Source organism: Pimephales promelas, chromosome 2, assembly GCF_988280905.1.
Source record: "Pimephales promelas chromosome 2, fPimPro1.hap1.1, whole genome shotgun sequence".
Taxonomy (NCBI): Eukaryota; Metazoa; Chordata; class Actinopteri; order Cypriniformes; family Leuciscidae; genus Pimephales; species Pimephales promelas.
The window spans coordinates 5,559,403-5,572,075 of NC_142770.1; the positions used below are offsets into that span (position 1 = coordinate 5,559,403).

The 12,673-nt window shown below is 37.2% G+C and overlaps 3 protein-coding genes across 3 annotated transcripts in view; all 3 read left to right on the forward strand.

The window, feature by feature from the left end:
• LOC120475663 (uncharacterized) lies at positions 1-6,548 on the forward strand. Its single transcript, XM_039666323.2, has 3 exons — positions 1-265; positions 844-1,895; positions 5,599-6,548. The coding sequence occupies exons 1-3, from the start codon at positions 136-138 to the stop codon at positions 6,283-6,285; spliced, it is 1,869 nt and encodes a 622-aa protein (XP_039522257.2). The 5' UTR covers positions 1-135; the 3' UTR covers positions 6,286-6,548.
• Positions 3,792-12,673, forward strand: part of LOC120475693 (uncharacterized) — a 24,270-nt gene continuing 15,388 nt past the window's right edge. The window contains exons 1-2 of the mRNA XM_089121491.1: positions 3,792-3,983; positions 12,552-12,608. Of these exons, the coding sequence (XP_088977617.1) occupies positions 3,800-3,983; positions 12,552-12,608 (241 nt within the window). The 5' untranslated portion in view covers positions 3,792-3,799. The remainder of the gene's footprint in view (positions 3,984-12,551; positions 12,609-12,673) is intronic.
• LOC120475655 (uncharacterized) lies at positions 7,398-11,872 on the forward strand. Its single transcript, XM_039666306.2, has 2 exons — positions 7,398-7,791; positions 9,405-11,872. Exons 1-2 carry the CDS (start codon positions 7,584-7,586, stop codon positions 11,009-11,011), a joined length of 1,815 nt encoding a protein of 604 aa, XP_039522240.2. The 5' UTR covers positions 7,398-7,583; the 3' UTR covers positions 11,012-11,872.

Sequence of the window (12,673 nt, forward strand, 5' to 3'; positions counted from 1 at the left end):
TTGGTTTCACAAACCGGCAGAAACAGAAGAAGAGGAGACGCGCTCTGAGCAACAGCTGATTCAAAACAAAAGATTTTCAAAGTATTTGAAACTTCACGAATCGTTTTTAAAAGATCATTATTTACAAGCGAAGAGATGGACTCAGACCAGCAGGAAGAACATAAACCTGTAAAAATGGAGTTTATTGAAGATTACAGTGAGAACAGGAGTGATCCAGATGAAGAACCCCTCAGAGTGAAGCTTGAAGACACTGAACAACAGATAGGTTGGTGTTTATTTTCGATTTGTCATTAATTATGCTGTGAACCATTAAAGTTATACAACTTCAGCAATTATTTAATGATTAGTCAGTAAACATTTCGATTCGTCATACAGGTATAAATTATCATAATTGTTTTGTTTTAAATCACGATTTAATCACGATTCACCTTTAAATATTGGTTATTTTGCAAGTTACTGAGCATTACAGGATAATTAATGTCCCTATTTTAAAAATAAAGCCTTACAAATTGACAATGTATAAAATAAAAAAAAGGATGGCAGACATTTAGGTCAAAGTCAAATCGTTATTTTTTGTTATTAAAAAAGCACTAAAGTACCAAGGGAGAGGAAGCCAAATTTCAGTGAGGTTGTCAAATATGAAAGTCATTCAACAAGAAATCTATGCTACTATTATTGTTCTCATTTAATAAAATATTGGTACTAGGCCTATAGCATTATATTCAGGGCTCGCCAATAATGACTGCCCGATGGCACTGGGCCAGCATGAACAACAATAGAGCAAATGTTAAAAAATATATTGGTGATTCACTGGAAATTAAAACTTCTTAACCTTCATTTCAGACCTGATTGTAGAGATTAAGGAGAGTGAAGAACTGGATGAAGCTGTGGAGGAACATTGTGTCAAAACTGAAGAAAAACCTTTGAGTTGTTCACAGACTGGAAGTAAACTTGTGCCGAGAAGACCCATCAAAAATTTCACTTGCTCTGAGTGTGGAAAAAGCTTCCCATACAAACAAAGTCTTAAACATCACATGACAGTTCATAGCGGAGAGAAGCAGCACACATGTGATCAGTGTGGGAAGAGTTTCACAAAAAATGGATACCTTAAAGATCACATGAAAGTTCACACTGGAGAGAAACCACACACATGTGATCAATGCGGGAAGAGTTTCACATTAAAATATCTCCTTAACAGACACATGAAAATCCACACTGGAGAGAGGCACACATGTGATCAGTGCGGGAAGAGTTTCACAGTGAAATATCTCCTTAACAGACACATGAAAATCCATATTGGGGAGAAACCACACACATGTGATCAGTGTGGGAAGAGTTTCACACTAAAAGGAGACCTTAATAATCACATGAAAATCCACACCGGAGAGAAGCCGTACACATGTGATCAGTGCGGGAACAGTTTTGCCCACAAATTTCACCTAAAGAGACACAAGATAAGCCACACTGAAGAGAAACCGTACACATGTGATCAGTGCGGGAAGAGTTACACAATAAAAGCAACCCTTAAAGATCACATGACAATCCACACCGGAGAGAAGCCGCACATATGTGATCAGTGCGGGAAGAGTTTCAGATTGGCAAGTTCTCTGAGATTTCATCTGCGTTTTCATTCGGGAGAAAAACCATTTAACTGTAATCAGTGCGGTAAAAAATTTACTTTGGCAGGTTCCCTGAAGGATCACCTCCGCGTTCATTCAAAGGAGAAGCCTCACGTGTGTTCTTTGTGTGGAGAGCGATTTTCATGGCTGAATTGTTTAAAAGTACACCAGATAAGACACAGTGGTGTGAAGAGTCATGTGTGCTTGCTTTGTGGAAAAACCTATTTTACAGGGGGTGAACTGAAGCAGCACCAGAAGGGAAGCTGCATGCACAAAAAACTCCTTCTGCGTCCCAATCCGCATAATAATCGTCCTAAATAGTATTCAAAAATAGAATAAGTACGTGTGTTGAAATGAGTGTTGGAAAGAGACCCGGATGGTCTACTATATCCGGTGTGCAGATCGATGCACACTCTAATGGCTGATATTGCCCACAACCCATCGCGCGTTGGACAAGGATTTGGTTGGAACTACAAACACGAATGAAAAGTGTTTTAAAAAAAAAAAAAAAAAAAAACTACTACAAATATGGAGGACGCGCGAGTCGGGCGGTTGTGTATAGAGGTTTAGATAAAGGTTGTTTAAGTGATTAATTATCATTATCTAAACTGACTAAAATGTGTTGGCTGCGTGAACTTTTGTAAAGATATGTTTAGATTTAAAACAAGATTAAATGCAATATATTTTCTCACATGTATTAACTCGTTATTTCATCTGACTCCATAAATGAAAAAGTTTTTAATGATGTCTGTGTATCATTAAACGTGAACAAATATTTGATTATTCTTTTAACCTCTGATCATATTTTACCCGCTTCGATCAGGAAACTACATCGCTTTGAGTTCCTCGCGAGGTCTCCGGCACAATCTGGCCTGTTCCGATTATCAAAACAGGTAATTGGTTAAATATCTGGGATTTGTTATATTCACACATATACAATCGAAGAAATGTACATAGCCCCCTTGAATGCCTCCTCAGGAACTTAATTGAATCGTTTTACTTTAGTAGAGGTCTTGATCACCATTAAAAGATGTTAGTCGATCTACTCTCTAGGTGTTGGGAAGGACTGAAAGAGAAAAATTTTATATACTATGTGGCGATGTGCCACCAAGAAAAAGATAATAATACAAACGCCCATTGTGCAAAAGGATAATAATACGAATGCTAATTCATACTTTGCAGTCACGTGACTATCATGGATGCCTAACGGGAAACAAACGGGTATTTTCAACGTAGAGTCCTGTAGCTCTACGCCTTATGCAGTAAATGCATTTAAATATATATATATATATATATATATTTAAATGCATTTACTGCATAAATGCTTCTGGTCCTCTTTGACTTCCATAATATATACATACATATATATATATATATATATATATACACATATACATATAATAAACACACCCTAAGCATCCACAGTGCTAGCATAGGTGAACACACACATGCTAAAGTTGACTAAAAAGAGGAATAACAAAAATCTTTTGGAAATTCATCTTAATGCCTTAGTATTACGTCCGCTAGGGGTAAGACGCAATAAGTAAAAGAAGACTGAAAAAAAATGTAGATAGCATAGATATCTACATGGGTTATTTTGCATTATGTATAAGTTCAAGAATTTCTCTTAAAAGGAGAAATTCCTGGCGATGACTCGGGGCATCTGCAAATTTTAGCATCAAAGGCAGCTATAGCCCAGTTTCACAGACAAGGCTAGACTAAGCCAAGATTAGGTCTAAGTTAAATTATGGCATGAGTAGCTCTTATAACAGGGTGGCTGCAGGTTCTTAGAAAGTATTAAAATGTCTTATATAAAGTTTTCCTAATAAAAGAGAGGAAAAAAAGTGAGAAAAAATATATAAAACTGATCAAATGCTTTAATTTTATTTTTGTTTAAATAAATACATATTTCAAAAATATTACAGGGGGGAAATAAAGCGTTCGATCTGTTTTCTAATTTTCTCTCACACTTGTCCTCTCTCTTCATAAGCTGTGTGTGCTCTTCACACTCCAGACCAGCGGGTGGCGGAACGGCTCTCTTTAAGTTGGTTTCACAAACCGGCAGAAACAGAAGAAGAGGAGACGCGCTCTGAACAACCGCTGATTCAAAACAAAAGATTTACTAAATATTTGAACATTCACGAATCATTTTTAAAATATCATTATTTACAAGTGAAGAGATGGAGTCAGACCAGCAGGAAGAACAGAAACCTGTAAAAATTGAGTTTAGTGAAGATTACTGTGAGAATCCTGTGAAAACGGAGTCTATTGATAATTACAATGAGGAACCTATAAAAATTGAGTTAATTGAAGATTACAGTGAGAATCCTGTAAAAATGGAGTTTATTGAAGATTACAGCGAGAAACCTGTAAAAATTGAGTTTAGTGAAGATTACTGTGAGAATCCTGTGAAAACGGAGTCTATTGATAATTACAATGAGGAACCTGTAAAAATGGAGTTTATTGAAGATTACAGTGAGAACAGGAGTGATCCTGATGAAGAAACCCTCAGAGTGAAGATTGAAGATAAGGAACAACAGACAGGTTGGTTTTTATTTTGGATTCTTCATGTAATTATGATGCTGTGAACCATTAAATAACAAGGCAAACCCATTTCTGTTAAAAGCATGTTATTTTTTCTTCAGTTTTTGAACTCAAACTTTTACTTATGTAGTGTTGATATGTGTTAAGGCCCATTTACAACAAGAATGCAAACTCATATAACTATTGTAACAACCGAGACAAGACAATCAGACATAACTATGTGTTGCATTTCACAAATAAGCTTTAAAGCCTACAGTTAGTAATTAAAAACACCCCCACAACAGAGACAAGAGAGCAGAAATGGCCTCAGTCTCCGGGGGCAAAAAAAAAAAAAAAAAAAAAAAAACATGCATAGGACAGAGACACATAGTGGCCTCAGTCTCCGGGGGCAAAAAAAAAAAAAAAAAAAAAAAAAAACATGCATAGGACAGAGACACATAGCCTGACCACGTCAGACTTCCTACTTCCATTAATTTAATTTCGCTCAAAGTGAAGTGGCAGAGTCTGGTATTACCAGGATAAGAGAAACAGACCTTAAAACAGAATTTCCTGGATTAATTTGTAGATGAGCTGCTCTATAAATGAACGTACATTCCACGACATTGTGTGTGATATTGTTATTGCTTGTACAGTGTTTCTATGAAACGCGCAATGCCAAAAATATCATATCATATGATTTTTTATTTTTTAAAGAAAATCACAATTTTGTCACGATTCACGATTACTGTTTTGCAAGTGACTAAGCATTACATAATAGCATTATTTTCAGAGCTCGACAATAATGACTAACCGAAGGCACTAGGCCAGCAGACTGATCTCATGAAGTAGTGTGTGTATGACACGCCAATTCGTATTTCCATTTTTGGCGTGCTATCAAGACGCATGCTCTTTAGCGTGTTTATGAACGCCGTTGACTTAACGTTATATAAATATATGACTTATCTCAACCCCGTCCCTAAACCTAACCTCCACTGGGGTTAATGGCATTTATGACTGGACATTTGACGGCGTGTACAGACATGTGGAATAACGCGGACGTTAATGGCGTAGACATACATGCATACACTTGACTCGAAAGTGGCGTGTATGTTTACGCAAAAGTCATGATGACATGTTACGCCCAGCATTGATAAACGGCAAGGTGCATGTCTAACCACACTTGAGTCATAAATCCTTCCCAACTATTAATTAATTATAACAATTTATGATGTACTATTAATATTCCTTTTGAGCTAAATGATTAAACTACATTAGAGCAAATGTTTAATTTTTTTTTTTAACTTTCGTTTTAGACCCGGCAGTAGAGATTAAGGTGTGTGAAGAACTGGATGAAGCGGAGTACACACAACTGGATGTCAAAACTGAAGAAAACCCTTGGAGTTGCTCACAGACCGAAAGTAAACCTGTACGTAGAAGATCCAGCCAAAATTACACTTGCTCTGAGTGTGGAAAAGGCTTCCGATACCAAAGAAATCTTATAGCTCACATGGCAGTCCATGTTGTAGAGAAGCTGCACACATGTGAACAGTGCGGGAGGAGTTTCCCCAAAAAAGGACAGCTTTCAAAGCACATAAAAAACCACATTGGAGAGAAGCAGCACACATGCGATCTGTGCGGGAAGAGCTTTTCACAAGGATACTTTAAGTTTCACATGAGAATCCACACTGGAGAGAAGCCGTACACATGTGACCAGTGCGGGAAGAGTTTTGCAATAAAAAGAAGCCTTAATTCTCACATGAAAATCCACACCGGAGAGAGGCACACATGTGATCAGTGCGGGAAGAGTTTCTCACAAAAAGGATACCTTAACTATCACATGAAAATCCACACTGTAGAAAAACCGCACACATGTGATCAGTGCGGGAAGAGGTTTCCCCAAAAATCCACCCTAAACAAACACAAGAAAATCCACACTAGAAAGAAGCCACACAAATGTGATCAATGCGAAAGGAAGTTCACATTTCTTTCACAGCTTAGGTATCACATGAGAGTCCACACCAGAGTGAAGCCGTACACATGTGATCAGTGCGGGAAGAGTTTCAGGATTAAAAAAAAGCTTATTTATCACATGAAAATCCACACCAGGAAGAGTTTCACACAAAAGGGAGTCACACAGAAATGAAACCACAAAAAAACCTTTGTGAAAAAAACATTTTACACGACTGAGCGCTTTTAAAGTTCACCAGAAAACACATACCAGTGTGAGAGACATTTGCTAAACTGAAAAAGCAAACAAACAAAGAGTTCACATTGGAGAAAAACCTTTAAAGTGTTCACACTGTGACAAGAGATTTAGGGATCGAACTAGAGATTTAAATCGCACTAGAGTTCGTTTTCCCCCTTGGCGCGGTTCGTTTGGGCAGGTGTGAAGGCACCAATCACACTTGGGTGCGCACCAAAAGTGGACCAAACAAGATTTCAGACATTATTAGTTCAAATGTAAACAATGTTATCTGCGATTCTGTTCTTCGCCATTTCCACGAGTGTGTTGCGCAAAGGGTTTGACGCATTAATCCATAACATGCCATGTAAAACTTCTAAATTTACGGTTTCTAAAAAAACTTCTAAAAAACTTTTTTCCTAGAAGAACAATATCAAAGAAGTTAGCCTATATTCAAAAAAGTAGTTTTCTTACATGTACAAAATGTTTGTGTTCAAGTCCCTACTAAGCTGATATTTCTCTGAGATTTTATTAAATTGTTTTTTATTGTTGTGTTAAGAATATCTAGTTTCTTTATTCATCAAATGCATGTAAGAGAAACGATCGTGTATAGCTTTGTAACTGGATGCTTCTATGATTCTCTCCTTGTCTTGCACCCTTTACGTCAATAAAGTTCAATATCTCATTCCTTTTCACTTTTATTTAGGTTTTATATTCGTTCAAGTAATCATTGAATAAACTTGTTACTCATTTTATAAACCACTTTTTTATCACAAGACAAGAAAAAGTATTATAATTGTGGAAAGTTTTGTATTCCTCCAAGAAATTTGCGCTTTTGGTCCCCTTTATAAACTTTGCATTCCCGAATCCTTTTTAAATCCTTTTTTTTTTCACTCCTTTGCTGCTACATGTGACAAATGTGGACACCCAGAAACAACAAAGCTTCTAAAATGCATGGGAAAGAGAAAGAATATATAACGGGAAGAAAATAAAAGCATTTGATATGTTTACTAATTTTCTCTCTCACTTTTCCTCTCTCTTCATTATCCCTCACAGTCAGCTGTGTGTGCTCTTCACACTCCAGACCAGCGGGTGGCGGAACGGCTCTCTTTAAGTTGGTTTCACAAACCGGCAGAAACAGAAGAAGAGGAGACTCGCTCTGAACAACCCGAACAACCGCTGATTCAAAACAAAAGATTTATAAAGTATTTGAACATTCACGAATCATTTTTAAAATATCATTATTTATAAGTGAAGAGATGGAGTCAGAACAGCAGGAAGAACAGAAACCTGTAAAAACGGAGTTTATTGAAGATTACAGTGAGAATCCTGTAAAAATGGAGTTTACTGAAGATTACAGTGAGAAACCTGTAAAAATGGAGTTTATTGAAGATTCCAGTGAGAACAGGAGTGATCCTGATGAAGAACCCCTCAGAGTGAAAATTGAAGATAAGGAACAACAGACAGGTTGGTTTTTATGTTGGATACTTCATGTATGATGCGGTGAACCATTAAATAACAAGGAAAACCATTTCTGTTAAAAGCATGTTATTTTTTCTTCAGTTTTTGAACTCAAACTTTTACTTGTATAGTGTTAATATATGTTTAGGCTCGTTCACAACAAGAATGCTAACTGATATAACTATTGTAACAACTGAGACAATCAGACATATCTATTTGTTGCATTTCACAAATAAGCTTTAAAGCCTACATTTAGTAACGTTAATTGAAAAATGCCAAAGTGGCGGGCAAAAAATCATTCTTTTTTGTAATTAAAAAAGCAACTTCACATCATGACTTTAGCTTAAACATAGACGCCACTTTCAAGTCAAGTGGCGTGTTATCTATACACATTTTGAGCTATCCGTGTGTATGTCTACGCCGTTAAATGTCCGCGTGTATGTACACGCCGTTAAATGTCCGAGCGAAACGAAGCAAAATGTAGATCTACATCTGGTGAGCGGTATTCTGCCCTACAAAGCAAAAAGGCAGTTACTACGCAGAGTGCAGAACTGAGAAAAATTAGTTTTGCTAGGGCTTTTTACAAGTACTGTACAAACGACTACCATTTTTCTATAAAACGACACGCATTTAAGATAAGATGTTTTGTCATATAACAAAGGATGCCTTGAATGTCATGAAATTTGTAATAATTAATGCTTTACCAAAACTGCAGTTACTGCCTTTTTGCTTTGTAGGGCAGTATTTTTTCCTAGGATGGTAGGGGAAGACTCATAAATGCTATTAACCCCAGTGACGGGTGGGTTTAGGGACGGAGGTGGGGTAGGTCATATATTTATCTATACAGTAATGTAACGTTAACTCAACGGCGTTCATAAACACGCTGAAAAGTGATTATGCGTGTTGATAGCACGCCAAAAATGGAAATATGAATTGGCGTATCATACATACGCCATTTCAGTGAGGTTGTCAAAAATGGTAATTCAACAAGAAATCGTTGTTACTATTCTGTTCTTCTAATTAAATAAAAATGGAATATAACAGAAAATTACAATTTATTACATGGCTTGGTAGAATTTCAATGTAGAACGCGGTCTGTTATTTCTTGATAAGTAATAACACATGTAAAACAGAGCATTGCCAAGGACGCAGTTCACGGAATGGACTATTGTCTTTAGCGGAAGCAATACAATTGTTTTTAAACAAATAAGTCAATAATTTGAGTGAAATTATTGATTTATTTGGTACGTAGCCATGTAATAAGCGGGATAATGTATAGCGCGGCAGTTGATTAATCAATATTTAATTTATACAGTGAAGACTATGCAGTGTTTTATTACATTTGATAGCGTATACAACCCCTTCGGGCTGGTATTTGTTATCGCTATACACTATCCCTTAAATAGCATTATTTTCAGGGCTCGACAATAATGACTAACCGAAGGCACTAGGCCAGCATGAATAAACGGCAAGGCGCATGTCTAACCACACTTGAGTCATAAATCCCAACTATGAATTAATTATAACAATTTATGATGTACTATTAATATTCCTTTTGAGCTAAATGATTAAACTACATTAGAGCAAATGTTTAATTTTTTTTTTAACTTTCGTTTTAGACCCGGCAGTAGAGATTAAGGTGTGTGAAGAACTGGATGAAGCGGAGTACACACAACTGGATGTCAAAACTGAAGAAAACCCTTGGAGTTGCTCACAGACCGAAAGTAAACCTGTACGTAGAAGATCCAGCCAAAATTACACTTGCTCTGAGTGTGGAAAAGGCTTCCGAAACAAAAGAAATCTTAAAGCTCACATGGCAGTCCACGTTGTAGAGAAGCTGCACACATGTGAACAGTGCGGGAGGACTTTCCCCAAAAGATTATTCCTTTTAAATCACTTAAAAAGCCACATTGGAGAGAAGCAGCACACATGCAATCTGTGCGGGAAGACCTTTTCACAAGGATACCTGAAGTTTCACATGAGAAACCACACTGGAGAGAAGCCGCACACATGTGATCAATGCGGGAAGAGTTTTGCAATCAAAAGAACCCTTAATGCTCACATGAAACTCCACACCGGAGAGAGGCACACATGTGATCAGTGCGGGAAGAGTTTCTCACAAAAAGGATACCTTAAATATCACATGAAAATCCACACTGTAAAAAAGCCACACACATGTGATCAGTGCGGGAAGAGTTACACCCTTAAAGAAGCACTTATGAGACACATTGAAAGCCACGTTAAAGAGAGGCCTTATAAATGTGATCAGTGTGGGAGGTGTTACATATGTGAGGAAAGACTTCAAGACCACATGAAAGCTCATAATGGAGATAAGCCGCACACATGTGATCAATGTGGGAAGAGTTTTCCCCGAAAATCCACCCTAAACAGACACAAGAAAATCCACACTGGAGAGAAGCCACACACATGTGATCAGTGCGAAAGGAAGTTCACATTTCTTTCACAGCTTAGGTATCACATGAGAGTCCACACCAGAGTGAAGCCGTACACATGTGATCAGTGCGGGAAGAGTTTCAGGATTAAAAAAAAGCTTATTTATCACATGAAAATCCACACGAACAAATGTGATCAGTGCGGGAAGAGATTCTCACTAAAACGAGTCCTTAATAAGCACTTGAAAGTCCACACAGAAATGAAGCCACATGCGTATGATCAGAGTGGGAAGAGTTACACACTAAAAGGAGGCCACATCGGAGAGAAGCCGTACACATGTGATGAATGTGGGAAGAGTTTCAGATTCAGATGTTCATTGAGAGTACATCTGCGTTATCATGCTGGAGAAAAACCATTTAACTGTAATCAGTGCGGTAAAAAATTTATTTTGGCAGGTTCCCTGAAGAATCACATGCACGCTCATTCAAAGGAGAAGCCTCACGTGTGTTTTTGTGGAAAGGCATTTTCATGGCCGCATGGTTTAAGAGTACACCAGAAAAAACACATTAATGTGAAGAATCAAGTGTGCTTGCTTTGTGGAAAAACCTATTTTACAGAGGGTGAACTGAAGCAGCACCAGAAGGGAAGCTGCACACAAAAAAGTGTCATGAAATCGCACACATGCTATCAATGCAGGAAGAGTTTCAGAAGTGTTCGAGCTTTGAAATTGCATCTGTGTTCTCATTCTGGAGAAAGAAAGAAGCACGCAATGTTGATACAAAGGGGAAGGCTTACACGTGTTCTGCTTGTGAAAAACGTTTTACACGACTGAGCGCTTTTAAAGTACACAAGAAAACGATACCCGTGTGAAAGACATTTGCTAAACTGAAAAAACAAACAAGCAAAGAGTTCACATTGGAGAAAAACCTTTAAAGTGTTCACACTGTGACAAGCTGCCTCATTTACGTCTGTTGAATCGCACTAGAGTTCATTTCCCCCTTGGTGCGGTTCGTTTAGGCAGGTGTGAAGGCAGCAGTCACACTCGGGTGCGCACCAAAATCGAACTAAACAAACGTACCGAGACGTCCTTGAAGAAAAATGCTACAAAGTATAAATTTGAACCGAACTACAGATGTGACAGCACCCTTAGTCCACCTGGACAACTGAAAATAGAGAAGAGCATCCGCATCGAAAAGATGACATTTCACTGTCATTCATGTGAAAAAAAATAATGAGCTTCGCTTCGCTATTTAACTTCTGGACTGAACAGGAACTATGATTTCAGACATTATTAGTTCAAATGTTATGGCGATTCTGTTCTTCGCCATTTCCACGAGTGTGTTGCGCAAAGGATTTGACGCATTAATCCATAACATGCCATGTAAAACTTCTAAATTTTTAAGACTAATGGTTTCAAGTTTTTCCCAGAAGAACAATATCAAAGAAGTTATATTCAAAAAAGTAGTTTTCTTACATGTACAAAATGTTTGTGTGTTCAAGTGCCTACTAAGCTGATATTTCTCCGAGATTTTATTAAATTGTTTTTCATTGTTGTGTTAAGAATATCTAGTTTCTATATTCACCAAATGCATATGTAAGAGAAACGATCGTGTATAGCTTTGTAACTGGATGCTTTTATGATTGTCTCCTTGTCTTGCAAAGTCAATAAAGTTAAATATCTCTTTCATTTTCACTTTTATTTAGTCTTTTGTTCAAGTAATCTTTGACTAAACCTGTTACTCCATTTTATAAACAGCTTTTTCATCATAAGACAATAAAAAGTATTATAATTTTGGAAAGTTTTGTATTCTTCCAAGAAATTTGCACTTTTGGTCCCCTTTATAAACTTTGCATTCCCGAATCCTTTTTAAATATTTTTTTTTTCACGCCTTTGCGACAAATGTGACAAATGTGGACACCCAGAAACAATAAAGCTTCTAAAATTCATGTGAAAGAGAAATACGTCAGCAATACCAAACAGTCCTAATGGAATTAAAAGACAGTCAGGTGTAGGCTGTATATAACAGGAAGAAAATAAAAGTATTTGATATGTTTACTAATTTTCTCTCTCACTTTTCCTCTCTCTTCATTATCCCCTCAGTCAGCTGTGTGTGCTTTTCACACTCCAGACCAGCAGGTGGCGGAACCGCACTCTTTAAGTTGGTTTCACAAACCGGCAGAAACAGAAGAAGAGGAGACTCGCTCTGAGTCTGAACAACCGCTGATTCAAAACAAAAGATTTATAAAGTATTCAAAACTTCACGAGTTAGTTTTAAAAGCTCATTATTTACAAGTGAAGAGATGGATTCAGGCCAGCAGGAAGAACAGAAACCTGTAAAAATTGAGTTTATTTAAGATTACAGTGAGAACAGGTGATCCTGATGAAGAACCCCTCAGAGTGAAGCTTGAAGAGACTGAAGAACAGACAGGTTGGTGTTATTCTCGATTCTTCATTAATGATGCTGTGAAACTTTAAAATTAGAAAACTTTAACA

What these genes read in the sequence shown, in the direction of transcription:
- LOC120475655 (XM_039666306.2), top strand. Translation starts at nt 7,584, where the DNA reads ATGGAGTCAGAACAGCAGGAAGAACAGAAACCTGTAAAAACGGAGTTT. An exon ending in AGATAAGGAACAACAGACAG is followed by an intron (nt 7,792 to 9,404) that starts GTTGGTTTTTAT and finishes CTTTCGTTTTAG; the next exon opens with ACCCGGCAGTAGAGATTAAG.
- LOC120475663 (XM_039666323.2), top strand. Translation starts at nt 136, where the DNA reads ATGGACTCAGACCAGCAGGAAGAACATAAACCTGTAAAAATGGAGTTT. An exon ending in AGACACTGAACAACAGATAG is followed by an intron (nt 266 to 843) that starts GTTGGTGTTTAT and finishes CCTTCATTTCAG; the next exon opens with ACCTGATTGTAGAGATTAAG. An exon ending in AGGGAAGCTGCATGCACAAA is followed by an intron (nt 1,896 to 5,598) that starts AAACTCCTTCTG and finishes CAAAATTACACT; the next exon opens with TGCTCTGAGTGTGGAAAAGG.